Source organism: Bacillus rossius, chromosome 5 (genome assembly GCF_032445375.1).
Source record: "Bacillus rossius redtenbacheri isolate Brsri chromosome 5, Brsri_v3, whole genome shotgun sequence".
NCBI lineage: Eukaryota > Metazoa > Arthropoda > Insecta > Phasmatodea > Bacillidae > Bacillus > Bacillus rossius.
Window position 1 is genome coordinate 2,449,802 of NC_086333.1, and position 27,852 is coordinate 2,477,653.

General features: G+C 34.0%; 1 protein-coding gene across 5 annotated transcripts in view; it reads right to left on the reverse strand.

Annotated features, from left to right (window-relative positions):
* The window catches only part of LOC134531551 (nuclear factor related to kappa-B-binding protein), a 239,079-nt gene that overhangs the window by 171,008 nt on the left and 40,219 nt on the right, over positions 1-27,852 (reverse strand). For 4 of the 5 annotated variants that reach the window (XM_063367243.1, XM_063367247.1, XM_063367244.1 and 1 more), the window contains exons 5-6: positions 10,236-10,459; positions 6,782-6,979 (exon numbers count right to left, since the gene is read on the reverse strand). In XM_063367243.1, coding sequence (XP_063223313.1) covers positions 6,782-6,979; positions 10,236-10,459 — 422 coding nt within the window. The remainder of the gene's footprint in view (positions 1-6,781; positions 6,980-10,235; positions 10,460-27,852) is intronic. The other variant, XM_063367245.1, reaches the window with a different exon arrangement.

Below are 27,852 nucleotides of genomic sequence, written 5' to 3' on the forward strand. Positions count from 1 at the left end.
AATTTACGAAACTGAACTTTTATTTTAAATTGTCATCGAAAAAAGTTAAATGCTCAACATGCTGTGGCAACTATAACTTGCGCCGAGTGGTAACAATTTTACCTGCGGTGGAGAAAACCCTTTCGCTAGCAACTTGTGTCACTGGAAGGGACAGATAACGTTGAGCTACTTATGTGGTAAGTGGGAAGATCTCTTGATTTCCCTTCCACCACTCATAGGGATTAGATAGTCTTGGATACAGTGGTTCTGCCAAATAACTTTCAATAGACTTTGTTTTCTGTTTACCACTTGCGTGATTTACTTCTGATTCTGGCAAATGTAAGGGTAGGCTATAAATTGCATCCCACAAAGACCCAGAACTGGAATGTGGGTTTTCTGTGGGAGTACTAGTACTACTGCCAATTTCTGTGCCGTTTACTATAATATCGTCTTTCAATAGATTGACTGCATGTTGTCTCTCACCATCATTGAAAATTGCCACTTTGAATCGTGGATCAAGTACAGTACAGAGAACATTTATGTCATCCATCTTGTACATAGGGAATATACTATTTAAAGATTTCAATAGATTACATGCAAATGGAACACCTATTCCTAACTCATTTTTTCTGATGTGGTTAGTTGTTGTAACTTCAAGGCAATGAATAGTAGGAATAATCATTGATGGTTTTGGATAATTGTCCCCACGCAATTCTTTAGTCACCTCTGCAAATGGTTTCATGACTTCAACTTTACCACTTGCAAGCTTCCATTCTGATGGCGAAAGTGAGTCAATTTCTGATGAACTTAACTCAGCAGCTACAGCTTCTCTCAGAGAAGTCAATCTGTCCAACATCGCAAATTCGCTCGACCAACGAGTTTCCGAGTCTTGCGTACACTTGAGCTGTGGTAGGTCCATACTTTGTTGTACCTTCAGCAGCCATCTTCTACAAGCACTACTTTTATTTTATTTATTTATTAAAATTTGTGGCATGCCCACGAACAGTGGGCACGAACATACACAAAGGAATCAGTCCTTGCCCGTGTCAAGGCACCGCCAGCATGTCTGCACTACGCCAGGTGGGCTCCGCCCGCAAGGAGAACAATCCGTGCGGGTAGCCAACACTCGCAAGTAGATGCGACATGACCCGCCAGCACCGCATACATGAAGGCACCACAACACAACGAAGACAGAAGAATACAAACACATAAACAAGGATGTTAAAACTCACACTCTGAATGAGACAATAAGAACAAAACACAAATACCAAATTACAAACAGATAAGCAAAACATTGCTCCGCTCAAAATTAATTTTACTTGGTGTTGTGTCTATTAAAGTTTGTAATGAGTCTATAAATAAGACCATTCTTGTTATAAATAGTACATAAACTAGAAAAGAGGTGAGAAATGAATTGGGGGATTCTCAATCTGGTGTTCTCAAAAATATAGCTACATATAATTTTATAGTTATAAATGTTATGAACAAAAAGATAGTCCAAATAGGCTCTATGGTCTGCTAGAGGAATAAGATTGGGATGCGGAAAACCTCTATGAATTATTAGTTGAGACAATTTGTTTTGTAAATTTTCTAGTTTCTCAGTATCAGTCGACCCAATGTATTTCCAGATACATAGTTGAACAGTATTCTAATTTAGATCGAATTAATGCCAAATAAAGAGAAAGAATTGAATCGTAATTGGTAGCATAATGAGTGATATATTTTATAATAGCAAATGTTCTTCTTGAAATGGAATTTAAGTAGTCGATTTGTTTATGAAAAAACAATATTGAATCTAGAAAGACACCAAGGTCTTTTAGAATGAGAGTTTTTGAGATTGGGTTATCATTTAGAATGTAATTATAAACTAGAGGGTTATATTTCCTAGTAAAGGATATTACCTTAGTTTTATTATCGTTTAGATTTACCAAGTTTAGAAGACACCAATATTATTGATTTCATTAATGTTCCATTTGTAGAAGAGCGCAATCACTGATTTAGAGATTTTCAGATTGTCGGCAAAGAGTACACCAGTTGAGTAATTAAGGACCATGGTAATGTCATTTATAAATATATTGAAGAGAAGAAGTGAGAGAGTGGCACCTTGTGGTACTCCAGAACTAGCATGGTGTAAAGAGGATTTATGGTTATTGACAGATACAAAAAATATCTATTATTGAGATAGATAGAAAACCAGTACAAGAATTTAGTACAAAAACCAAAGTCTGATAGTTTTTTTAAAAGTAGCGAGTGGTTTACTGTATCGAATGCTTTGGCTAGATCAAAATAACAGGCGCCTGACCTCTGTTAGTAACTACATTATGGATTGGGTTAATAAAAGTAATTAGGTTAGTAGTGGTGGACATTCCAGATCTGAAACCGTGGTGACTGGTTGATAATTTATTTTGAAGTTGAAAATTTAAAACTTTGTGTATAATTTTTTCAAATATTTTTGCGAAGCCATTACTTAAGTAAAGATATTGGTCTGTAGTATGACACAATCAATTTAGAGCCATGTTTGTGTATCGGAATGACCTTTGCTATTTTCCATTTGTCAGGGAAAACTTGAGAATGCAAACTGGTGTTAAAGATATGATAAAGATGAGGAACTAATAAGTACGAACAGCCTTTTAAGATAAAATTAGGGATGCCATCTGGGCCGGTGGATTTGGAAGATTTGAGAGCCTTGATGCCCCATAGAATAAGGGATTCAGAAATGTAGGACATAGGAATAGAATCCGAGGACATGTTTGAAGACGTCACATTATTGGTTGAAGTCTTGTAGACACTGGAAAAATATTGTACAAAAACATTAGATAAAACAGTTGGATCGTCACAAATATCATCATTGATTTTTGAAGAATATTAATCATACTAACCATCTTTCATTAATTTAACATACTTCCAGAATTTTTTTGGATTGTTCTTGATGTTGTTATTAGTAGAGCGATCCAATTAATTTTATCACGTTTTATATAAGATTTTGCCATTTTGCGAAAATGTGAAAACTGTAAGTAATAATATGGATTGTTAGATTGTTTATTAAGTTTATGAAAATGTTCTTTTTTTTTTTTTAATTTCAATGCTGGAGTTAAGTCATTAAAAAACCATAATGGATATTTGGGTAATTTTTTTAGAAATTATTGGTATAAATGTGTTGATATTGTCAGTTATACAATTTGTTAAATCATCCACCGGATGATTAACATTGGTTGATTCATAGAAATAAGACCAGTCATAATTTTTTATGGAGTTATAAAGACCTAAAAAATTACCGTCCTTATAATTTCTGTAGGGAGGATTAACACTTCTTGAGCTAGAATACATTACAATGTTAATGTTTAAAGCTGGATGATACACATCTTCTTTGGTAAGTATTTCAGAGGCTTGCGTTACTGTACACTAAGATAGATTTGTTAAACATAAATAGAGAAGATTTTTGTAAGGTTGGGTGTGATTATATTGGGTCAGACCCAATGTAGACACAAAGTTGTATTGTAACAAGCAACAATACATCTGGACTTAGAAAGCAGTTGATTTACATTAGGTGTCTTATCTTTCGCACCATGTATTGCCAGCTGCAATGTATGAGCAAAGCAGCGTCTTTGAACCCACTGTGTTCCATCAAGAGCAGCTCGTAGATTTGTAGCATTGTCAGTGACCATAAATATTTTTATGGAACTCACTTTTGTGGGCAATGGAAGACCCCAGCTTTCACTTAACTCAGATAATGATTTCTCAAGTTTTAACCAGTATGTGAATTTTCCATAACAATATTTGTCTAGTCATGGATTTGTACTAAAATTTTCTAGGTAGTGACAAGTTAATGACATGTACCCATCTCCAGCTTTACTTGTCCAATTATCTGTAGTGAGCGACAAACTTTTAGATGGTTGTTCATCCAAATCAAAAACATCTTTCTTCAACATATCTTGTAACCTTTCCCTTTCTGTAGTGTACAGTTCAGGTATGATGTTACGCTAAAAAGTTGTACTACTGGGAACACAGTAATTTGGCTTTAAGTAACGCATAAGAGCTCGAAAACCTCGGTCTTCAACAAATCTGTAGGGTAAATGACAAAGAGCCAACATTCTGGCAATTTTATCACTGATAGCTTTGGCTTCATTTCCTTATGGTGACTAGGTCTCCTTTTTCTTGAAGGTGTCAAAAAGGGTTTGTTGTTTCCTGCAAACTACACTAACAGTTGATGTACCTTGGGCAACACCTTCCATTTCGTTATTAACTTCTGCATCAAGATTCAAATATTCTTCATACTGAACTACGTGATGGCGCGACAGATGATTCTTCATCATGGAAGTTGTTCCCGTCGGTGTTTACAAACGTTTTGAACAATGCAAACATTCTGCACTGTCATTTTGTTGTTTAAAATATAACCAAATTTTGCTCTTTTTTTTTGCGCAGGTTTGTCTCACTTGCATTTGCCATACAATCGCAAAACAGCACCAATGTCCAATAAACAATTATTTAATTCACATTAAACAATCAAACAGGCCTTAACGGAAAGTAATAAAATACACTGCCATATCACTTTGTGGATTTTCGGGCCAATTCTCCTTTGTGATAAAAACTAATATAGCCAGCAACAAATATCTAAGTTGGAAAATGGGGACTATTTAGTAAAACTTTGAAATTAGATTATTTTAGCACTGCGAAAATCGACACATGCATCTGATTCCAGTTTTCTGTTATTCCACTATTTTGAGTTTAAAAAATACTGGTATGTCAGTGGTACAAAATTCCCTTTTGTTTGGCGAAAAAAAAAAAAAAAAAAAAAAAAAAAACCCTAGACAGACGTATGCGCTGTTGAAAATAATTTTTTAAACACGATCACCTTTGTTAGAATTGTTGATACTGTGACACTCTCTATATATTTAAACATAATTTATAACCCAATATTAGGAATGGCTCGTGATTGCGGTATTTGAACCCCGAAGTGTCGAGAAAATAGATCACACCCCAGCGCAGATAATTGGGGATGGTATTGGTATCCTGCAAGTTAAAGCTTTTTATTTTTATTTTTATCTTTTATATTTTAATGGCCCTTACCTTTACGACCGCTATCGTCCGCTAGCAATACCATGAAACAAAAGTCAGAATGATGATTAAATAATCACGAGAATGTGCAATAATGTTTCACTAGTTCTTGTTTTAAAATACATGTCAATTGGTGTATTATTTTCATGTATTTAAGTCTAGGTGCTTGATTGTAATTAAAAATATTTTAGTGTTTAAAAACATAACCTCAAAATTTGTATGTTTCGATATTTTTAATTTTTGATTCAATTAAATATTTCTAAGCGAATTTTTTTATATTTAATTCTCTACAACTTTCTTTCTGCATGACCTTTACGTACGACGAACGGATAAAAGGTTATCTAGTCAAATAGGGCAAAAAATGTAAGAAAAAAATTTCCTTCCCTAAAAAATAGAAAATTTGAAAGGAAATATCTCATAAACTATGCGAGATAGAGAAAAATTGAAACAAATAAATTTTGTGTAAAATTTTATCAGCTTTATTTTAGTATAGATTGGTCTTTTCACTAGAGCGTATAGTTTCCGAGATATAAGAGAAAAACTGAAAAAAAAAAAAAAGGACCTTCTACATGTCCCCCTCCCTCCCGCTCACCCCCTAGAAGTGGGGACTTTTAGTATGTTTACCTCCTTACTAGTCCTAACAAAGTCCCAAAGTCAAAAATTGTGTTCCTTCCATTTCCCTCTACACCCTCCTTTTGAGCATTCATTGACTGGACTACACAGCAAGATACTTCACTGTAGGCTTACTTAGCGCCATTTCTATTAAATCCCTATTGCGGAGTAGGCCTACAACTAAACAATGCATACAAAATACTGACAACGCAACTGCTTCCACAAAATAATATTTTTATGAATACACCGTTGAATAAATTTGAAGACTGTATGTACTATAATGCTACCTCTACACTTTGTCTGTGAGCACAGACGCGAACAAAGGCGAAATTGTTCGGGGACGAACAAACAATTCACACATAGCCAGTTGACAAACCGAAGCGAATTTGGGCACGAATGTAAACAGTGGTATCATAAACTCATTATTAATCCACTCCGCTTTATTTCAAACCAACACCACCGAAAATACAGTTTACAATGTTGACAAAACACGCTATCTTGGAAAACAAATGAAACCTTTTTCTGGTTGGCTAATAAACACCCATGACGAACGTGTACCAAAACAGCTCCTATAATTATTTTAAGTAACTACGTTTCTTTCTTAGATGTACGCTTAACCAAGCGTTTTAGCCGACAATTGTGGGCATTTAGGTTATTAAAATAACTACACGTTATGGTACAAACCGTAGTTACTATACGATTGTACGGAATAATGGTACAAACATATTAATAATATAAATTTATTGCATTAAAAACTTCAAGAGAAACAGAACCAAAAAACGGGAGATTTGAATGACGAATCGGGAGGGCGGGAGGGTCGGCAGGTCTGTATTAATGATGATGAACAGACTGACATCTAACCAAACACCCCTGGCCGCTGAGGGGAACGAACCACAGGCAGTGCAGGGGCCAAGTTACCTCCACCTGATTCATACCGGGTTTCACACAGACAAGCCCAAACTTACCCGATAGCATTTGCTTGCTAATTTTAGAATATAACTGCTGTTAAAAAATCATCTGCAGCTGCCAAAGCAAGTTTTTCATCTACATATTCTTATACTTGCCACTACACATAAAGCTCTATGACAGATCATAAACATAGTTGTGTGATGATTCCTGCCCAACAGAAACCCACCTGAGGACTGATATCACTGTACGACATCTGTGCAACCTGCGTGGAAACATTCAAGTTCTTGCTAGCCTTCTTCTTGGAAGGCAGCTTCGCCTCGCTGACGTGCTGGCCGTTCTTACTGAGGGGACGCTTGCCGATCTGCGCTCTCGCTTCTACGTCGTCGAGGGTGATGCCGTAGGTGTCCAGTTCAGCGATCTCCTGCTACGGACAGCCACAAAATCCTCGGGCACAGTATACAAGCATGCACGGGATGTTTGTGCATTGCAGGGCATCAGGGATATCCAAAACAAGCTATATTTGTTTAAGAACATGTCTGGAATTCAACCCTGCAAAGTTATAGGTGCAAATACAGTAAAACCTCCATTAACGAATATTCTATTTAACAAAAAACCCCATACAACGAAATAAAATTTTGGTCCCACTGAACCTCCATAAGATCAATGCTATTTTAACCTCTAAATAAAGTATTTTATTTGTTCCGAAATAGTGAAATTCCCTTTACACTGCCACTTTTGAAAAACACGGAAAAATAAACATCTCCTACAAGACATCCACTAATTTTTTTGCATTCACTGCTTAAAAATACGTGCGTGTAACCTTAAAAAATATGCACCATCGCGGAAGAAAATAAATAAACAAAGCCTCATGGATAACACACGTCATGTATACATGCCACACTTTTTTCAAAATGACGGGTACATTTAGCGCTTTTGGCGGAAACCTCCTGTACCATCGCTCTGGCAAGACGAACAACTTGTCTATTTTGCGTTTCTATGGTTAAAGATGCGCACACGCAAATATTTTTAACTTTGGTGTAGTACAATTTCCGTTTTTTTCAGTTTTCACTGTTGTTTATTTATTTCCAAACGTAGTTACGGTACTACTGTAAAATGAATTCTAATCCTAAAAAGCGGCGACAGATTGACATAAAAAAAAAAATAGATATTTTAAATGCAGTTGATGAAGTTGGAAAAAAAAGTGATATAGCTAAACGTTTCGACATCCCGGCGTCTACACTTTCGACCATATTATCCAACCGGGAACAGATCGAAAACAATGCCTCTCTGGTAGGAACAAAACGAAAACGCGTGAAAGTATGTAAAAATGATGATTTGGACAAGATAGTGATTTATTTCTACCTTATTAAACATGCCATTAAACAAGTGTATTCTATGTACTTTTTCATGTTTAATTCCTCATATTGTATTAAACAGTCAGAAATACAGTTATAGCCATTTATGTGAAGCTTTATGATGACTAGAAATATATCGTGCGAAACCTCCATTTAACAAACCCCTTTACAACAAACACAACAAATTTTGGTCCCTTGAGATTTGTTAAATAGAGGTTTCACTGTAGTAGCGTGCAAATTTGAATTTTGTGCCCAAATAGAGGACATTGAAATGGCTAAGACGACGCCCCATCGCTGTATCGTGATGGTTGAATGCTCCGCAGATGATGAGCCAGTCGCAGATGTTTAGTAGAGTTAGAAATACTCACTAGCAACTACAGTCAAACCTCATTAATACGAATCCGCTTCGTACGAAATTCCCGTTTATGCGAAGTACTTTCACAGTCCCAGAAAATAAGGTAGGCTTTCCTAAGTTATTCAGTACTTTTAATACGAAATACGGTTAATATGAATTACGAAGTTGTTTTGATCCCTCAAGTAGCTGTTAACGTGTATAAGAAAACGGTTAATACGAATTTCACAGCCGAAGTCTAAAGTAAATCACGTCTTCATAACCGTCATGTAAACAAACGTGTCTCCAAAGATGTATGTATGTATCCTACAGCGCAAAATGGTCAAAAAACAAGATGAAAAGTTCAACTCTAGTGGCGATGTTAGTAGTTAAACTAGAAAAGATGCCATGTTGTAAACGGAAAACGAAAAGGAAAGTACTCTATACCTTATTAATATTAGTCGTCGGAAGTGTACATACGTAGAAGTTTAAACAATCTATGGAAAAAAGTTCTGATATTTTCCATTGTTTACGCACGTGTGTCTTAACCTCAATTTTGATTGTGAGTTGTTTTGTAATGACTGCGAAACATAAACGCAACGACCTTAAATTGCAAGTTAAAGTTAAAATTATCGAAGAAGTAGACAATGGAGAGAGAATGAAAACTGAAACTGCGAGAGAATTTAACATTCTGCAATCATCGTCGACAATACTAAAAAATCGTGAAAAGATTTAATTGACTTTTGCGAGTTTGTGCAAATTATCAATAAGAAAATGAATGCGAGGCCCAAAACATCAAGAATGGAAGCTACCTTGTTGCAGTGGTTTGAAGAAATGTGTGCAGCAAACTTGCCAATTTCTGGACCTATGATTCAGAAGAAGGCAGACTACCTAGCATTGAGGTTAGGAATTTGAGACTTCAAGTTCAGCAATGGTTGGCTACAACAGTTTAAGGATCGCAACAATCTTTTTGGCAAAACTATGTGTGGGGAGTCGGCAGCAGTAGATATGACCAAAGTTAAATATTGGATACAGACTGCTCAACCAAAAACTTGATCAGTACTGACCTTTGATAAGCTTTGTAATGTGGTAAACAATGCATATAAGAAAAAAACAGTGCAAACCAGAATTGATGCTTTTTTAAACCAAATTTATTCTGTGTGTTGCATTGTGTTTGTTTTCTTCAGTGTTTACAAATTGTTATGCATGTAGTGAAGCCAGCTTATACTACCAACAGTGTAAATAATTTTCTTTATGGTTGTAAATATAGGCATTTAAAGTTCATTCAAATTTTTTTTCATGATATCCCAATAGTTTGGTTAATACAAACCCTCGTTATTACAAAGTGCTAAAATATGGTCCCTTCAGGTTTGTAATAATGAGGTTTGACTGTAGTGGGTTGGTGTACAATGCAAGGAAGATGGCTTCTGGTATGCTAGATGTATGACTTTGAGCTATTAGTGCAGAGTTGACTTACTGTGGTATGGTGCTGCGATCATAGATTTAAAAAACATCCACAGCATGGGATACTTAACAAAAGGAATTGCAGCAGAAGCAGTGCACATTTACCACAAAACGTGTACAGAACACCCAACATATCGCGAAGGGTGATGTCCATCAGACAGCTTGTCTCTGCTTCCCACGGAGCACTCAATCATCACAGCGGCACAATCACGCATGCTCTCAGCGCACAATGCACACTACTGTTCACACCTGTAACTTTGCAGGGTTGTGATTCTTTAACAAATATGCTTGTTTTAGAATTAGCCGTTAACCATTAAATTTATGCTTTGCAATTCGCAAACATCCTGTAGTTATAAAGAGAAATTTTTTTTTAAAGTTTGTATATACCCATCCAAACTTTTTAAACAGCATGTAGATAAATAAGTCTGCAGTACTTACATATCCTAGACCAAATGGCAACAAGCTTTAAGCTAATAAAGTATACTAATACATATAGGATCACCGAAGCACCTAAATGAAACTATACATACTTCTTTATCTTGTCTTCTTCTCTTGTGACCCAGAAGTATAGCTCGGTAAGCATCTTCATTAATTTCATAAGGGTTAAAACTGGCAGTTACATTAGCTTCCAGATCAAAGCCACTTGGCTTAGAGGACAAAGTAGAAGTGACACAACTGAAGTCAGCGCTTAGTGAGCATTCTAGAACAGATAACTGTTTCTTCTGCTTCTTATTGAGCTTGATTGGTGGACCTTCTGTAACATATATGTTCATTTTAAAATGATAAGTGCTACACAAAACTACTAAGCCAAAACCCTTTATTTAGCAGTGAGAATCTCACAAAGATTACAACTGAACTCTGAACACACTTGAGTTTCAATGTTAAAAAATATATGCAATAAACCGGTTTATTCATTGATTGATGAGCACAGTTCACAAGATTGTCTGCAAGAAATAGATCCTTGTTAGCTCGAAGGTGTAAATAAATTTAGAGGCATGTACATAAATAACAGCATGCTGTTTGCTACTGTACTAAATTATTGAAAATTAAAATAATAGGTTAGGTAAAATGAATTAAGGTGTATAAAACACACCAACAAACAATACAAAATAACGTGTAGTCTATTCAAAAGGTAAGTAATCAAGCGGCCGATGCTTATTAAATCAAATTACTTTTCTGCCTGGTAGTCTATGGTTGATACTCTGATATTATGGGCATGTGATCACTATAGGTGGAATGGCGGAGCCTAGGATGAATATGTTGCTGACTACACATCACAGAAGCCTTTGTAAAGTGAAATGGAATGAACGAATGAAAAAAATTAAAGATATTTCAACAGCTACAACAAAATATCCTACGAGCCAAGTGAAGGATCTTGCAAATTGAAAGGGATGGTTAGGGGAGGGGGGAAGGAAAAAGTACAGAGTTAAGATAAATAAGAACACTGACATGCCCATTAGGTAATGCAATACACATATTTCGGCCTGTATAAATTATTACTACCCAATGTTTACATTACGAGTTATATCTAACAAAATGAATGTAGATTCAACAAGCATTATGCCATATGGGATGAATATTATTGTGAACGAATAAGGCATTCTGTAATGTGATTTATCTTGTTTCCCATGAAATGTTTTACTCTAGATAACAAAAAAAAAAAAAAAAAAAAAAAAAACACGACAACATCCATTACATTTTTAGGAATACCAATGCGGCTTGTAACGATTATTATTGGCTGAAAATAGTGCATAGGCATTAGGGATGTGCCGATTCATGAAAAAACCGTTTCCGATTCCGATTCAAACTGCTAATTCAAAGATTGGCCGATTCCGCTTATTTAATTAATTTCTGGTAAACATTTGGTACAATATTTTTTTTTTTGTAATATTTAATAGTATATGAAACTTTATCAGTTAAGGCTAAGATCCTGAGTTTCCCGCGAGCGGAAGAAGACACGCGTAGTTATCTACGTCCTCAACAGAACGCACTAGCAGTACGGTTGAACGATGTAGCGACGCGTGGGAAAAGGAAGGGGGGTGGGAAAGAGGACGCTGTTCTCAGAATTCTTATCGCCCAGCGGGGTGTCATGTTTACGACCAGTAGAGGAGAGGGGGGTGGGGGAAGGGTGTACTCTGCCTCGGCAAGCATTTAGATTTCCAATCCCTTTGCATCCCTGTCCCTTTCCCCCATACCCACCCAAGACTACTCGATTCTCAACAAAGCGCAAGAGAATAAATATTACTATTTTTGGTACATTTCAGTTAGAAACCCGTACGTAACCGAGTGCAACCCAAGGTAATTATAATAAATATTAATTTGGTGCACTACACATATACGATATACAAATTGTGTGTTTTACTGCGGTGATTATGTGGCCAAAACTGTCAGATTTGGTCTCTTTTGCAAGAACGCTCGTTCACAGCTAACCACTTCATTCAAATAAGTTGGTCAGTAATGTAGTTTTCCTGCCCCTGTAAAAAAAATAATAATTTTTAACTGTGTACTACAAAGGTTTTGCGCTTCTACAAATTTTCTTTCTTTACACATTTTGTCACAGGTGTGTGCGTATGTGTATTACACAAACAGTTGAACGTTGACCATCTAATAGAATGACGTTATGTTGCAAAGCGGTATTATTTGCTATATTTGATATCTGATTAGAACTGTATTTTTCTGTGCAACTATATATATATATATATATATATATATATATATATATATATATAGTTATATAAATATATATAAATATATATATATATATATATACACACATACACAGGCGAACTTTTTATATTATCGGATAATTTTTTGTAGCTGAATATCTGTCTTCAAAATATTGCAGGTTATTGCATTAATTTTAGTGTTTTAAATGTATTATGTTTTTATGTATGTATACATGAGGCTAGAGCTAGAAAAAAGTTTTTGTTTGATTTTTTAGCTGACCTGTGGCTTTTGATTACACTTCCTTTTTTATATGTGATGTTTAAAAACGATATTAGTAAATGTCCTGGCATTCGTACTTCTTGTAAAAAACGTAATTATATTTTTGAAAATTAAGCTATCATTTAGTAATTTATTATTGCAATATATATACTTGTGTATGCCAGTCGCGTCTGGCGAAATGAGGAGCTCCTTCACGCTATTCCTACTGGTGACGTCAAGCGTCACTGGTAGATCGTCTTTTATGTATGCACTTGATGTCAAAGAGGCTCGAAATAAACATCAGTTGTAACTAATAATAATAATTTAATTATGAAAGGGCCACATACTCGAAGAATCGCCTTCTCTACGCAATCAAACGTGTTTTAAAATACCTAAGGAGTAGGCTACACGTCATAGGTTGTATAAGAATATTTCGGAGGGAGCTAACCAAGGATATTTTATCGTGCATACAGATAAAGTGATATTTTAAGAGTAGTATTATCCCCCCCCCCCCCCCCAACACCACCAACAAACTGATGGATTTATTGGCACATCCGTACATAAAAAAAAACACTGCTCCAGAATCTGCACCTGAATCGTCTTAGTGGGAAAAAGGTGTACATAAATTACGATCACTGACTGAGGTTATACAGAAGGTAATCAACCAGAGTAAGTGATTAGGAGCAAGGAATACTAATGCAATAAATATGCCATTGATATAATTTGATGATAATTTTTACTCACGTTTTAGAAGTTGATATTGCTGAATAGCAAATTTTAATTTTAAAATATTGTAACAATGAAAAATTGTGAACCAATAAACATTTTTTGCTTAGTATATCATTTAATTATGTCTCAAGACAAATGGAAACTAGATATTATGAGTACGAAATATTTGTAAGTAATAAAAATTTACATAATAAAATACTTACATTCATACAAAATACAAATATTTTTCTTAGATATACAAGTATAACTACATTTCATTTTCGGCCAACGAACATATAGTTATGCTTTGGGCCCTGATAATAATACATAATTACATTTTCACTTTTCACCAAAAGTACATGAGGCACAAAAGTCAATTAATCTTAAAACACAATAAAAATATACCCGGTCTACATTATATTTTAATACAAACACCAATACAATACTAATTTTAACTGAATTTTTTTTGGATATATGCATAATTTTATTAAAATTAATCAGAAAGTAATGCAGTTACATGTTTGCAACCTTACGTACTTCACTTGCCTTTGACGAATCCGGATAGGTTCAATGTTTAGCCAGCCGAAAAGGATGTTTAGATTTTATTTTTAAACGCATGTGAAATTAGTTCTTTTTTTAAACACTTCATCGCTGTCACGTGAATTTACGGCAACTTACATTATTATTGTACTTTTGTTTTGTAGTAACGATCGGTAGGCTAAATATGTACATGTGTTTGTTGAAACTTTGTTTTAAATATCCATATCCATAAATTAATTTTGTCAATTTATTTATTGATACCAGTAAAATACAAAATAAATTATATTTATTTTACGTCCTCTTAAATTATTTAAATGATATGATATATAAAATATGACCAAAAAATTTTTTAAATGAAAACGTATTTTCAACTTCAAGTACGCGAGAACTACACAGATTCATTTACTTGCGTTTTGCATAGCATACTTCACGTCCATTTCTGACAGTCTTGCAAAGTCACTTCCAAAGTATCTACAAGTATATTCTTCAGGCGAATTCGGACACGGCATTATAATCTTCCAATATATCTAGAAGACGTGTTCTTACATTTGCTTGGAGTTTTAAATTATTTTTTTGAAATAATAAAGTCAATTTTAAAGTTTAACTCCATTGCAGAAAATAATATATTTGGTGGTTCTCTGCAAGTGTATTTTGTGTTTTATTCTAGTTCGATAATGAAGTCAATCTGAATTTATTGCCCTTTTTTTCAGATTTGTTTATACATTAGATGTATATAAATATAAAAATTTATGTAACAGGATGAATCTAGTCATCTATAATGACTGAGTTGGTTTGTTCATTAAAAGCCTTTCTTTTTTACTGTTCAAGTTGGATTTCTTTATAACTCAAAAATATTATCACGTAACTAAAAAAATGAATAAAACAGCAAACTTCTGTTCGTATGTAGGTGTTAATTTTGTTACCATTTAAATCATGAAAATAATGTAATACAATTTGTTCTCTAGATAATTAGATTTAGAAGTAAAGCTACATATTTCAGTCATTACCATGGTACGACTTCCGGCAAAGTTTGACATATATATATATATTTTTTTTTACAGAAGGTACCGGAGCTTGCAGGTTGCGCAGAAAGGAATGGTATTGTTTGTGAGAGTTCTCTGTTGGCAGTAACACCTATGATATATGTTTGATGTTCTGTTTCCAACTCATCGTTAAAACTAAATTTTACAGACTGATTATTATCCTTTTATTTAAAATCTAAGTTATTTACAGTGTTTAAAATATGCTTTCTTGCGTTTAAGAATATTTCGTTTTGCTTGTATGATGTTTGAGTCACCCGCAAAGATGAGATAGTTATTTTATACTGCTTCATTCGCTTTTTTTTTAATTTTAGTCTTGACAATGGGGAATCAATTATACAGGCTGTGCTAAATAGATAGATTATGCTTTATGTCATTAAGATCAAACTCTTCTATTTTTGTGCATTTTATAGTATTCCTAGTTTAGTTAATTTATCCAACAATATATTTATACAATCAAGGCCTTAGATGCTTTATAAAAAAAAACTCAAGTGATTCCTAATCAGTTGCCGTGTATAGATTTATTTTGTAGAAAATAAGCAGTATGTGCTTTAGTGCTTAGAGTTGATGTAAAACCATGTATTAAATTTGAAAGTATTTTGTACTTTTCATACTTAAAATTATCATACAATGTTCAAATATTTTTCGATATAATTAAGGACACATGTATTTCGCGAATACATCTCGTGTCAGGCTATTTCACACATAACTGTAGCTTTTTTCTAAGAGGTTTGGCGAATTGCGGGCGTGCAGCAGTACGGTAACTACGTCCTCATCGGCCCCGTCAAGTGCGGGAAAACAGCCTTCACCGACCACAGACAATCATTACAACAAAAATTTCCAGTGTTTTGTAAAATACCTTGACACGAAATGTATTCGCGAAATACAGGTGTCCCTAGATATAAGACGTAATTGCTCTCGGACGATAATTTTCTTTACTGGTATTATCACCTTTCTTATGCGGGAGAATAGTTTTTGTAGTCTTGTGATTCCCATTCTGAAAGAATTCCAATAATGGAATATGTGTTTATTATAATAAATGGAGAAGTGTGTATAATATTAGCAAATGGATCATTAAAAATATGAAAAGAAATTATAAAAAATTACAAATTACTCTACTGCACATAAATCACAGATTTTAAAAAGCCAAAATTACTATGACATTCAAAATATTGCAGAGCGTGCAATGTAGAAAACACGGACGCATGTTGTCTAAATGAAATAACTAAAATACAAGTCTGCGGCTTTAAAAACCAAAGAAATAAAATGTTTCATAAATATTTAACGCTTGTAAGGGGACAACTATTACAGTGATAGGACATAGTTTTTCTAGTACATCATACAAATTCCTAACCAGGCACACACATATATATAATTTGTGTTACACTTCAATAAATTTGGCCATGATTTAAACCTAATAAATAAACAATGCAAACAAGCGAAACTCTACAGAGTATCGTCGAATAAAATCTGGGCCAAAAGTAAATCAATATTTTAGTGCTCAATACAATTCGAAGGAAATGGAAGATTTTTTTTTAGTATTATAAATGATCATACAAGGATTGCTGATTTGGTTTTGTATTAATTTTGAACGTAAAACTACCCCGAAAATATTGAATAAATTTTTTAGTTAAGCTGCATATAAACTGAACTGGTTTGCTAGCTGTCTTGCCATCGTAAACATGACTATGAGTCTGATTGGCCATGTTGGTGATATGCACGATTTTCAAGGCTGTCTCCCGATATTATATATGTGTTTTATTTTTATACCTAATGAAGCACGAATATGTTTTATATTTCTTGTGTGAGATACTAGTTGCAAAGACTTTGCAGTTTGATTTTATGGGTAGTGAATCAGTGGTATAAAATAACTTCATTTATTTTTTCCCGATAACATCTTTTTGACAATAGTATTATACCGTATTTACTCGTGTATAGCGCGCCCTCGTGTATAGCGCGCACCACGATTTTTGCAACAAATTCCAAAGAAAAAATTTTTTTTTTCCCGTAAATAAATTGTACTAACATTTTGTGGTACCTGTTAAGTAATTACGTATGAAACAAATGATAATTTAAATTGATGTGTGGTGATGCGTCAGGAAAATACTTAAACTCTGCTGTGTAGACGGAAGATAATGAAGCGCTGTATCGTCACAACTGGTACGTGGGCGGGAGGAAGGGAGGCAGGCAGGAATGTGACACGGAGGACTAGATGACTCACCGGTAGCAGCTGCGACGAAGCGAAGGAAGTGGGAGGGGGACTGGTGTCAACATTCTCTCTCTCTCTCTCTCTTTTATTCTACTAGCTGTAGAGGGGGAGGTCTAAAAATAAACAAGAGACCTGCGAGCTAGCGCGCGCATGTGTGTGTGTGTGTGTGTGTGTGTGTGTGTGTGTGTGTGTGTGTGTGTGTTTGTGAAAGAGAGGCCTTGTTGCTTGTGCGTATGTGTGGGGGCTGGCCAGAAACATCAGCCGTCACCGGCAGTTAACGACTACCACTCCTCCCCGCCTCATCTACTCACTTTTTTTTTTTCCGTGTATAGCGCATCCTTATTTTTTTCCTTTACTTGAGGGGAAAAAAGGGCGCGCTATACACGAGTAAATACGGTATAATCACTCGCCAAGCAGAGAACTTTTTTTTTGTAGTCATGAAAAAAATTGTTTGTATTCAATATCAGCAAATAACTTACTATTGCTAATGTGTCGTGTTTTGACCGTTTCGAAGCGATAATATTCCCGCCTGAACTCCTTAGAGTAACCTGTTACTCTAGAACTCCTGCGATATTCGAGGCATCTAGTGAGTAAACTCGGAACTAATCGGAGCTCTAGCGGCAAACTGTTGAACTCGTTCCTTTCATCAGCGGCAAGTGACAGTTAAATCACAATATTTTGTACTCAGATTATTTAAATTCTGTACGTTTTATTAAAAAAATCGATCGGCAGAATTGTTCATTGTACCTCCTTTAAGTTGTGTGCAAAGTAACAGCCGTGTACCGTTTAAATATATACATAATATTTAGTTTTGAAAATTTGAAAATTAAAATTAAATAAGAAATAATTTGTTGAGAAAATTTTTATCATCATATTTAAAAAAATTCAAAGTTTTATTTACAATTATGCCATTTATTATTTTTTTTATCTACTACGATATTCATGGGAGAAATAATTTTCTTGGAGGCTGCAAAACTAAGGATCTTAGCCTTAATGTAGGTACTTTCATCATTTGAAGGCGAGACTTTTATTTATTTAAATTTTTCTTGTTTTACCCCAAATTATCCTTCCTCCCACATTTTAATACTTATAATAAAATTATTTAGTCCTTGCAGTGACATTTTTTAAATTGGCCTGGGTTGAATAGGCCTACTAAATATCAGTGCCTGCAGCAAAGGGAAATAAATTACCTAGATCTAAAACACTATTTCCAATTATTTTAATTATAAAATAGGTTGGAAAAATCTCATTTTCTAGATAATTACCAACTACCTAAAATTAATTCTTTATTTTGAAAAATAAATCAGTAAGTGTATCAGAACACTGTAAGATTCTTTTCAAGAACATCAGCTTTTGAAGAGTCTGTGTGGCTGCAATCTGTTACGTTTCTTGTCTGCTATATCCCCAGCAACACTAAACAGTCTCTCAGAGTTGACAGTGCTCGGAGGAATACCCAAGAACTTCCGTGCGACTGATCTTAGTTTCAAGTGTTGAGAATGATGCCAGTAGTTAAAAATGTCAGCACTAATTGACAAATTTGGTTCACTGAGATGTTGAGTCAATTCATTTTCTGCAGCTTGACTTGGGGAAGGTTGATGACTGGAAATGTCAGATGCACTCATAAGCTCTTCGCAAATTGCCCACAAAGAAGCTTCTTTGACACTAGTGACTGCAGTGTTTACTTCAGTCGCTTTGGGCTTTGGAATGTCGTCATTCAAACCAGTACATGTGATTGTCATTGCTTTTAAGAGCTCCTCTTTTACTAGTTTCACTGTATTCTCCTCTTGAAATGGTCCCCAACAAATAAGAAATGCAGTCATATACACCAGTTAGTCTAAAGTTTTAGATGCATTTAAAGGTTTGGATGTTCGTACAGCCTAGTTTTTCAGTTGCTGATAAATCTGAAATAACATGAACATGATGTAGTATCCACTTGCAACTGCATTATTTCAGCATGATTTCCACATGGGAAAACTGGGAGTCACCCAACCAGGAATCGAACCTGCATCTATTTTAATGGGAAGCCAGCCCTATTATCTCTTTGACCACAACTGCCCCATGTACATATGTCAGCAATAGGCCTACTTCAAAGTAATTGTTTGCATGTCAAGAATCACAAATAAAGAAAAGACTATTTGTCATCCTTACCTAATTTTGTAACAAGGATCAACAGCAGTTGCTATCAAGTAGAACGGGTCATCTTTAATATTACCAAATCTTGTATCAAGAATCTTTTAATATCTCTCGCTATACAACCCAATCCTTGAATTATTAAGAACTTCTCTGCTGCACACTTTAGGCTTGTAATAATAGGTATTACATCTCCGAGTGTAGCTTTAGATGAGCTGAGAGAATGTGTTGCCTCATCAAATAACTTGAGGATCTTCACCAAATTTTCTGCAAGCACCCAGTCACTGTTGGTTAATTCTACATTCAAACTGATTGAGGCAGTGGCCACTGCAATAGCAGTGCGTTGCTTGCACAGCCTCTGCAGCATGTGGAATGTGGAGTTCCAACACGTGGGTTCGTCTTGGATCAGTTCATGGTGAGGAAGTCCCAAGGATACTTGTCTGCCTCAGAACTCTGGAAGAATTAGTTGAATGATGGAAGTGGGTTACTATTTTTTTTTTGCAATTTGACACAAGGTTCGAGACAGAACTCTTGATGAAACAACTGTCTTTCAATACAAGTTGAAGTGTATGTATGTTGCATGTTAAATCCTTAACAGGAGAATGTGTTGATGAAAGGGCCAACTTCATGTTCGCAGCACCGTCCGTTACTATGGCAACTATTTTGTTGGAGAGCCCCCACTTATTAAACAGGGTTTCCCAGTTTTCTACAACCAATGCCGCAGTATGTGAGGCACCTTCAAAAAGCATCACCTACAGAGCCTGTTCTGAGAGTGCCCAGTCTTCTATAATGAAATGGGCTGTAACACTAAGGTAGTCTTGTCCTGGGACAGATATCCAAATGTCACTAGTTACTGCTATGTTTTCTGCACTTGCTAATTCATTCATGACTTGACATTTCAATTTCTCATACATATCTGGTATCACAGTATTTGCCAGATGCTGCCTTGTTACAATATGGTATCTTGGCTGTAGATGGGAAATTAATCTGCGAAAACAGATATCTTCCACAACAGAAAATGGTTGACTGTCAGTGCAGACCATTTCTGCTATTTTTTTGGTTATTGCCTTCCTCCTGGGATCATCACTGCCAAACGTCTTTGTTTTGTTGATGATGGCCATTAATGTTGGTTGCCTTAGAACTCCGGGTGATGAAGCTGAAGCAGTTTTTAATACTTCTTTCTGTAAATTTATTCCTGGAGCTGAAGTTACATGGAACTTGAAGATGAAAGGGAAAATTATATTTGTGCACTACTACCAGAACTGAAACTGGGGATGCCAGGATCATCTTCACTTTGTGAACTTGATATAGGATTAGTGTGTGACACAACACGGTTTTTAACAATGACAATGTCATGTTTCCTTCGCAAGTGATTTTGAAGATTTGTGGTACTGAATGTTCGTTTGTTTTTTCCACCTCTCTTAATACAACATTCGCACAAATTACAAATCGCGATCGACTTGTCAGTTGCTTTAACGGAAAAATTATTCCAAACAATACTCTTGTCATTGCATTTACTAATTATAACCAAACACTCAAACAGCACCTCACATTGGAAGCTTTCTACAGTCAAACCTCATTAATACGAATCCGCTTAGTAAGAAATTCCCGTTTATGCGAAGTACTTTCACAGTGCCGGAAAATAAAGTATGATTTCCTATGTTATTCAGTACTTTTAATACGAAATACGGTTAATATGAATTACGAAGTTGTTTTGATCCCTCAAGTAGCTGTTAACGTGTATAAGTAAACGGTTAATACGAATTTCACCGCCGAAGTCTAAAGTAAATAGTCTTCATAAACGTCATGTAAACAAACGTTTCTCCAAAGATACATGTATGTATCCTACAGCGCAAAATGGTCGAAAAACAAGATGAAAAGTTCAACTCTAGTGGCGATGTTAGTAACTAAACTAGAAAAGATACAATGTTGTAAACGGAAAACGAAAAGGAAAGAACTCTATACCTTATTAATATTAGTCGTCGGAAGTGTACATACGTAGAAGTCTAAACAATCTATGGAAAAAAGTTCTGATATTTTCCATTGCTCATGCACGTGTATATTAACCTCAATTTTGAGTGTTTGTTGTTTCGTAATATGACTGCGAAACGTAAACGCAACGAACTTACATTGCAAGTTAAAGTTAAAATTATCGAAGAAGTAGACAAAGGAGAGAGAACGAAAACTGAAATTGCGAGAGAATTTAACATCCCGCAATCGTCGTCGTCGTCAACAATATTAAAAAATCGTGAAAAGATTGAATCGGCTTTTGCGAGTTCGTGCAGATTATCAACAAGAAAAAGAATGCGAGGCCCAAAACATCATGAAATGGAAGCTAAATTGTTGCAGTGGTTTTAAGAAATGCGTGCAGCAACTTGCCAATTTCTGGACCTATGATTCAGAAGAAGACAGACTACCTAGCATTGAGGTTAGGAATTTCAGACTTCAAGTTCAGCAATGGTTGGCTACAACAGTTTAAGAATCGCAACAATCTTGTTGGCAGAACTATGTGTAGGGAGTCGGCAGCAAAATATATGACCAAAGTTAAATATGGTAAACAATGCCTATAAGAAAAAGATAGTGCAAACCAAAATTGATGCTTTTTTTTAAACCAAATGTTTGAATTGAAAATGTGGCAAATATGTAGTTGGGCAGTATTTGCGAAAAAAAATGTTAAAAATCCCAAAATACCTTTATTTTATGCTCTACAACTTCCTCTTTTCATTAAAAGCGGCGGAGGTAAGAAATTCCAAATACTTTAGGAGATATCGAATTTTTAAATTTCATCACAATACCAGTGCATTGATGTGGCGATTAACATTGTTTCTTGTTTACGTACGAGTACCTACTTTTTTTTATTGGATAATGATGTCACGTGATTGTTCGTGATAGGCCAGAATTAAAACGAACCAATACGTGATTATTTAGTTCATTTATTGTTTAAAACTGTGTTTAATTACCGCCTCCAACTTAGGTAAGTTTTTAACGTTTCTAATTTTAAAGTCTTATTTGTTATTACATGCTTTATATTAGCTTCACCTGTATGTTTGTCTGTCCGTCTGTAACTCTTTCGACTAAGAGTGAGTGTCTCATGATTCTAAAATGTCCCACCAATTTCATTACGTTCATTAGCCGAGCGGTTTAAGGCGCGCGTCTTATGTGACGTCAGCTTTCGGATTCAGCGATCGTGGGTTCTACTCTCGGCCACGCCGAAAAAAAAAAAAATTTTTTTTCCCCCCCGGTAAATTCAAAGATTATATCCATACATCTAACTGTAAATGATTCGGAGAGACTTTACTATTTCTTTGTGACGTTGCAACTCCAAATAGTTATCTCAGATGGTAATAGGTATAGCCCGTCCCACTCTTAGATTGCAGTACACGGCTTATGGCGCGCGCTGTTGCCAAATCTCTAACACATTACGAATTTCAGGAGATGCGTGTCTTTGTAATTTGGAATGAACAAGAAGCATTTTAAGTAGTGATGGGTCGATTCCGATTCCGGAATCGGTCGGTTCCACCGATTCCAGTATAATCGTGGGATTCAGAATACAATGGTTTTGGAATCGACCATGACCGATTCCTGCATTGTTTTTAAGTTTGCAAAATACATCTCCTATGCAACGTAAGAAAATATTAAAATGCATGCAAACATAATTTTTAAACTACATAATACAATCTTTTTTTACGTTACTGATTTACGAATTACGGTGATTAACGTATTTATTTATTTACTTGCACCGCCCTTTTTCCCTACAGTACAAATACAGTATCTACTTTCCCGCTTTAAGCAAAAGCATTTTTCGGAAATTACGTTGCAGCAGCACTGCATTTAATAGTAAACCTTCAAAAATAATTAGACAAAATCATAAATGTTAAAAGAAAATTATGTAAACGTAAACGGCAAGTAAAATAATGTGAACGTTAACTATTTGATCATGGCAGCTACATTTGCCATTGTAAACATCCTATTTTTTTTTTTTTTTTTTTTTTTTGCTATCTGCCATGGTAACCCATACGGCCATGAACCAAATCTTTGGTGACGTGAACGTGAAAATTAAGATGTTTCACATCTCTGCACTTTAAACTTTAAAGAATTAAAATGAAATAATTTTTGAATGAGATTTTACCCAAATTCACAGTGGATTACAGTGGCGGCCATATTAAAATAAGTTTAAAAGCAACATAACCAAATTGCTGTAAATCGGCGTTCTTGTGCGTGTTCAGCGATGCTCGTTTTACATTAGATATATTTTGGAAAGGCAGTTGGCTAATCTGAATTTCCAAACATTGCTGCTGAAACGTTCGTAAATTTTTATTACCAAACATAAACAATCTTTTGAAAGTAGTTGTGTTTAATAGAATTGTTTCCGATAAACATTTTTGAAATGAATTAAATGTTAACACGTGATTTTTTGAAGAGTTTAATTATTTTGTGTAAGAAAATCACACCATAAAATGTGGAAAGTGTGAGATGCTAAAACATGCACAGAACTTTCTTACTCAAGAACCGAAAATTTATTTTCTCTTTACGGTTGTGAAGAACTGCAATACTGGATAGATTTATTCTTTTCACCAAGTGAGATAATTAAGTTCTAGGTAATATATTAAAACGTAAGCATCTCTGACATTTTATTTTAGTGTGGTGCATATTTGTTTCTTGTAATTTCCATCATAATGAGATAATAAAAATTTATTTTTACATTTCCCTTTTTTTATTTTTTTTCGCCCTAGTCCCTTGAAATATGTATAAACGAGGTTATATTGTCATTTTATTTGGATCATAATTTAGTTGTGCTTGAAAATAAAATTCTTAACCTAACTGTACAAACCTCTTTTTTTTGACAATTAATTACTGTAAGGTATCTAAAGTTGGTTAAGTTATAACATTATTTACAATTTACGTCATAAGACATCTTTGATTATTGGCAGTGTTTGAACATGTGTTTCGTCTAACTATATGCAAGGTTAAAAGCCCAAATTGTGCTAGAAATTCAAGGTAATTCATTGATGGTAATGAATATACTTTTTAACATTATATAAGCTGTATATAATGTTAATTTCTGCACAGAAAATGAAACACAATGCAATTACATTTTTAAAATCATAAACAACCTTTTTTTTTCCTGAATATATTACTCTGTTGAACATTGTCAGATAAAAATTAAGGAATCGGCATCGGATTCGAAGAATCGACCCTTTAATTTAAGAATCGAAAATGGAATCGGAATCGGTATATTTTAGGAATTGGCCCAACACTAATGTTAAGATATCATATCGTAATTTATAATATTTTATACTATTACACATATAAATTTGTAATAATGCCACTTTTACGTACATTTCAAATAAAAACTACCTATTGTAGACGAAAATTTCTTATAGTTTTCTTTTCTGTTCTAAAAATCCCATATATATATATATATATATATATATATATATATATATATATATATATCACATTTCCATGGGCCCGATAAATGCCGTATTTTTGGACAAGTCATGTCCAAAATTATAAATAAAATACGGTAATGGAAATTCTCGGTCGAGTAAGTTATGAGAAAAATCCGAACAATTGGTTCGAAATGGGGAAGATTTTTTGAAAAACAGAAAAATCGCAACAACTCCCATAATATGAATAATATCGAATCCGTTTTAACGTATGATAACTCGGATTACCTAATGCCGAAAAATGTTTTCTAAATACATTTTTGATACGACCAGCTATAACTGCATGGATTCGAAAAAAATTTTCACCGGACAAAAAAATGTAACTGCCTTAGTAAAAACCTTATCAAATCTGTTTAAATTGTTTGTAATAATATCATAATTATTTTCCAAAACTTTGTCTAAAACAATGTTTGATAAGATGCTTGGTGTTGAGAAGGATAGAAAAATAATTCAAAATTTTGTACCATGATCGCTATTGAATTCCTTCGTATTTATTTCATACATTTTACATATTATGTTCAAGAATCGATTATAATATTTTTTGTTGACTAAGGAAGCCATGTATTTGAAATTGCTTGTAGGACAGAACCCCACTTATCTAAACACACGACCCTGTTTCCTCTTACGATGGCAGCGCGCGCTCTTGTACTGATAAGACACATCTTTAACAGCTATTTCCACAGAAACTGTATAAGCAATTGTGATGGGGCTGCTTTTAAAAACTAATTCAATTCATTGTGAACATTTTTCTCGCTTACGTCCCCCATCTATCTTTAACAGAAAAAAGTTTTCCGCGGGTCAACTTTTTGATGTGTCAGTTTGTGAGAAAATGCATTTCAATATATTAAAAAAATTATTTAAGTGAAACCTGTACAGTTTTTGTCTTAAAATTAGTTCGGTGGCGTCCTAAGGCATTAATTTACTAATAAAAAAAATCTGAATGAAATACACAAGTAGGTTTTCTTTTTTTGATGTGAAACATATCGGAATACTTCAAAACAGTTCGCAGTGAATAAGTTATGTTTTTTAATTTTTTCGGACACTTAAAATATTGTTAAGTATTCAAAAAAAGCATTGCCTGATGCGTATTTTGATTCTATACAATATGAAAAAAAGCTTGGTCCAAAAATTAAAATTTTAAATTTCGTTTGATATTTGGCAACAACGCACGAAGAAACAAGGACAGTGCTAACGGCAATCGGCGTGTGTTAGAGAGAGAGAGAGAATGCGCCCATTTACTTCCACACTGCAATCTAAGAGTGGGATGCTCTGTAGTGTCGGTAACTCATTTCCATATGATAATTATACGTAAATATAGTTTAAAAAACTAAAAAAACATGCTTTTAAAGAATATCAAACTAAAAAGTTAAAAATAAATATAGTTTAAAAAACTAAAAAAAACATGCTTTTAAAGAATATCAAACTAAAAAGTTAAAAATAAATATAGTTTAAAAAACTAAAGAAACATGCTTTTAAAGATTATCAAACTAAAAAGTAAAAAATAATTTTAAAATTTAATTTATGACAATAGTATATAAGCAATACTAGTATAAATGAGAAAAAAGCATGGGGCGCTTAATATACAAAAAATATGGCACAAAGCGCCTCAAGCTATTTTCTCATTTATACTAGTATTGCTTATATACTATTGTCATAAATTAAATTTTAAAATTATTTTTTACTTTTTAGTTTGATAATCTTTAAAAGCATGTTTCTTTAGTTCTTTAAACTATATTTATTTTTTGATATTGTTGCGCAAGTAATAAGTAACAAAAAAATTTTACGTTAGTTGTTACTGTGCATCCTTTGTTACGGGTTTGTTAGGTAAGGTCAGTTACATTATAAATAATTTAAAACTAAAGAATAATTAAAATTAATTACATTATTTTTAATGTCGGCTTAGTTTGAAAGTATTAATAATGTAACTGACCTGACCTTATCAACCATTTTATTAATTACGCATTGACGATTCACGTATTCACGAACACACGGCAAAATAACAAAAATGGCGTCTCTCGAATGGTTCCACAGGTCTTGTATTGCAAAATTAAAATATTCGATATCACCTAAAGTATTTGGAATTTCTTATCTCCGCCACTTTTAATGAAAAGAGGAAGTTGAAGAGCATATAATAAAGGTATTTTCGGATTTTTATCATTTTTTTTCGCAAATACCGCTCAACTACATATGATGAAATTTAAATATTCGATATCTCCTAAAGTATTTGGAATTTCTTACCTCCGCCACTTTTAATGAAAAGAGGAAGTTGAAGAGCATAAAATAAAGGTATTTTGGGATTTTTAACATTTTTTTTCGCAAATACCGCCCAACTACATATTTACCGAAAATGTGTCATGAATGCAATTTATTGAAGTTTGTATTATGATTTATTCTGTAAGTGTTGCATTGTGTTTGTTTTCTTCAGTGTTTACATATTGTCGTGCATGTAGTGAAGCCAGCTTATACTACCAACGGTGTGTATAATTTTCTTTATAATTGTAAATATAGGCATTTAAAGTTCAATCAATTTTTTTTTGTCATGATATCCCAATAGTTTGGTTAATACTAGAGATGTGCGAGAAGTCCTTTTCAAAAACCGAGACGAAATCGAGACAGAAATACTAAAATTCTCAAGAATTGAGACGAGATCGAGAATTCAGTTTTTTTCTTATTTCAAAATTGCAATTTGGTTACAGTGAAGTTTTCCTCAACGAGATTTTAGATGCAATAAATAGGGGCCCACCCTACTCTTTCCTATTGAATTCTTTGTAATTCTTGATGTGCAAATATCAACAGTTTTACATGTATAAGCTATTTAATGAAAGAAATGAAAGGACTACATATATGCTATAGAATATACATTTACAAAAATGAATACCCAAAAATAAATAAGCCTGCACTGTATTCACATGCACATTTCAATAGGCCTATTATTGAAAACAGTCAACTTTCTTGGTAGATCACATTTAAAAGCTGCTGTTTAATAAATATAGTTTAAAAAACTAAAGAAACATGCTTTTAAAGATTATCAAACTAAAAAGTTAAAAATAATTTTAAAATTTAATTTATGACAATAGTATATAAGCAATACTAGTATAAATGAGAAAAAAAGCTTGAGGCGCTTTGTGCCATATTTTTTGTATAT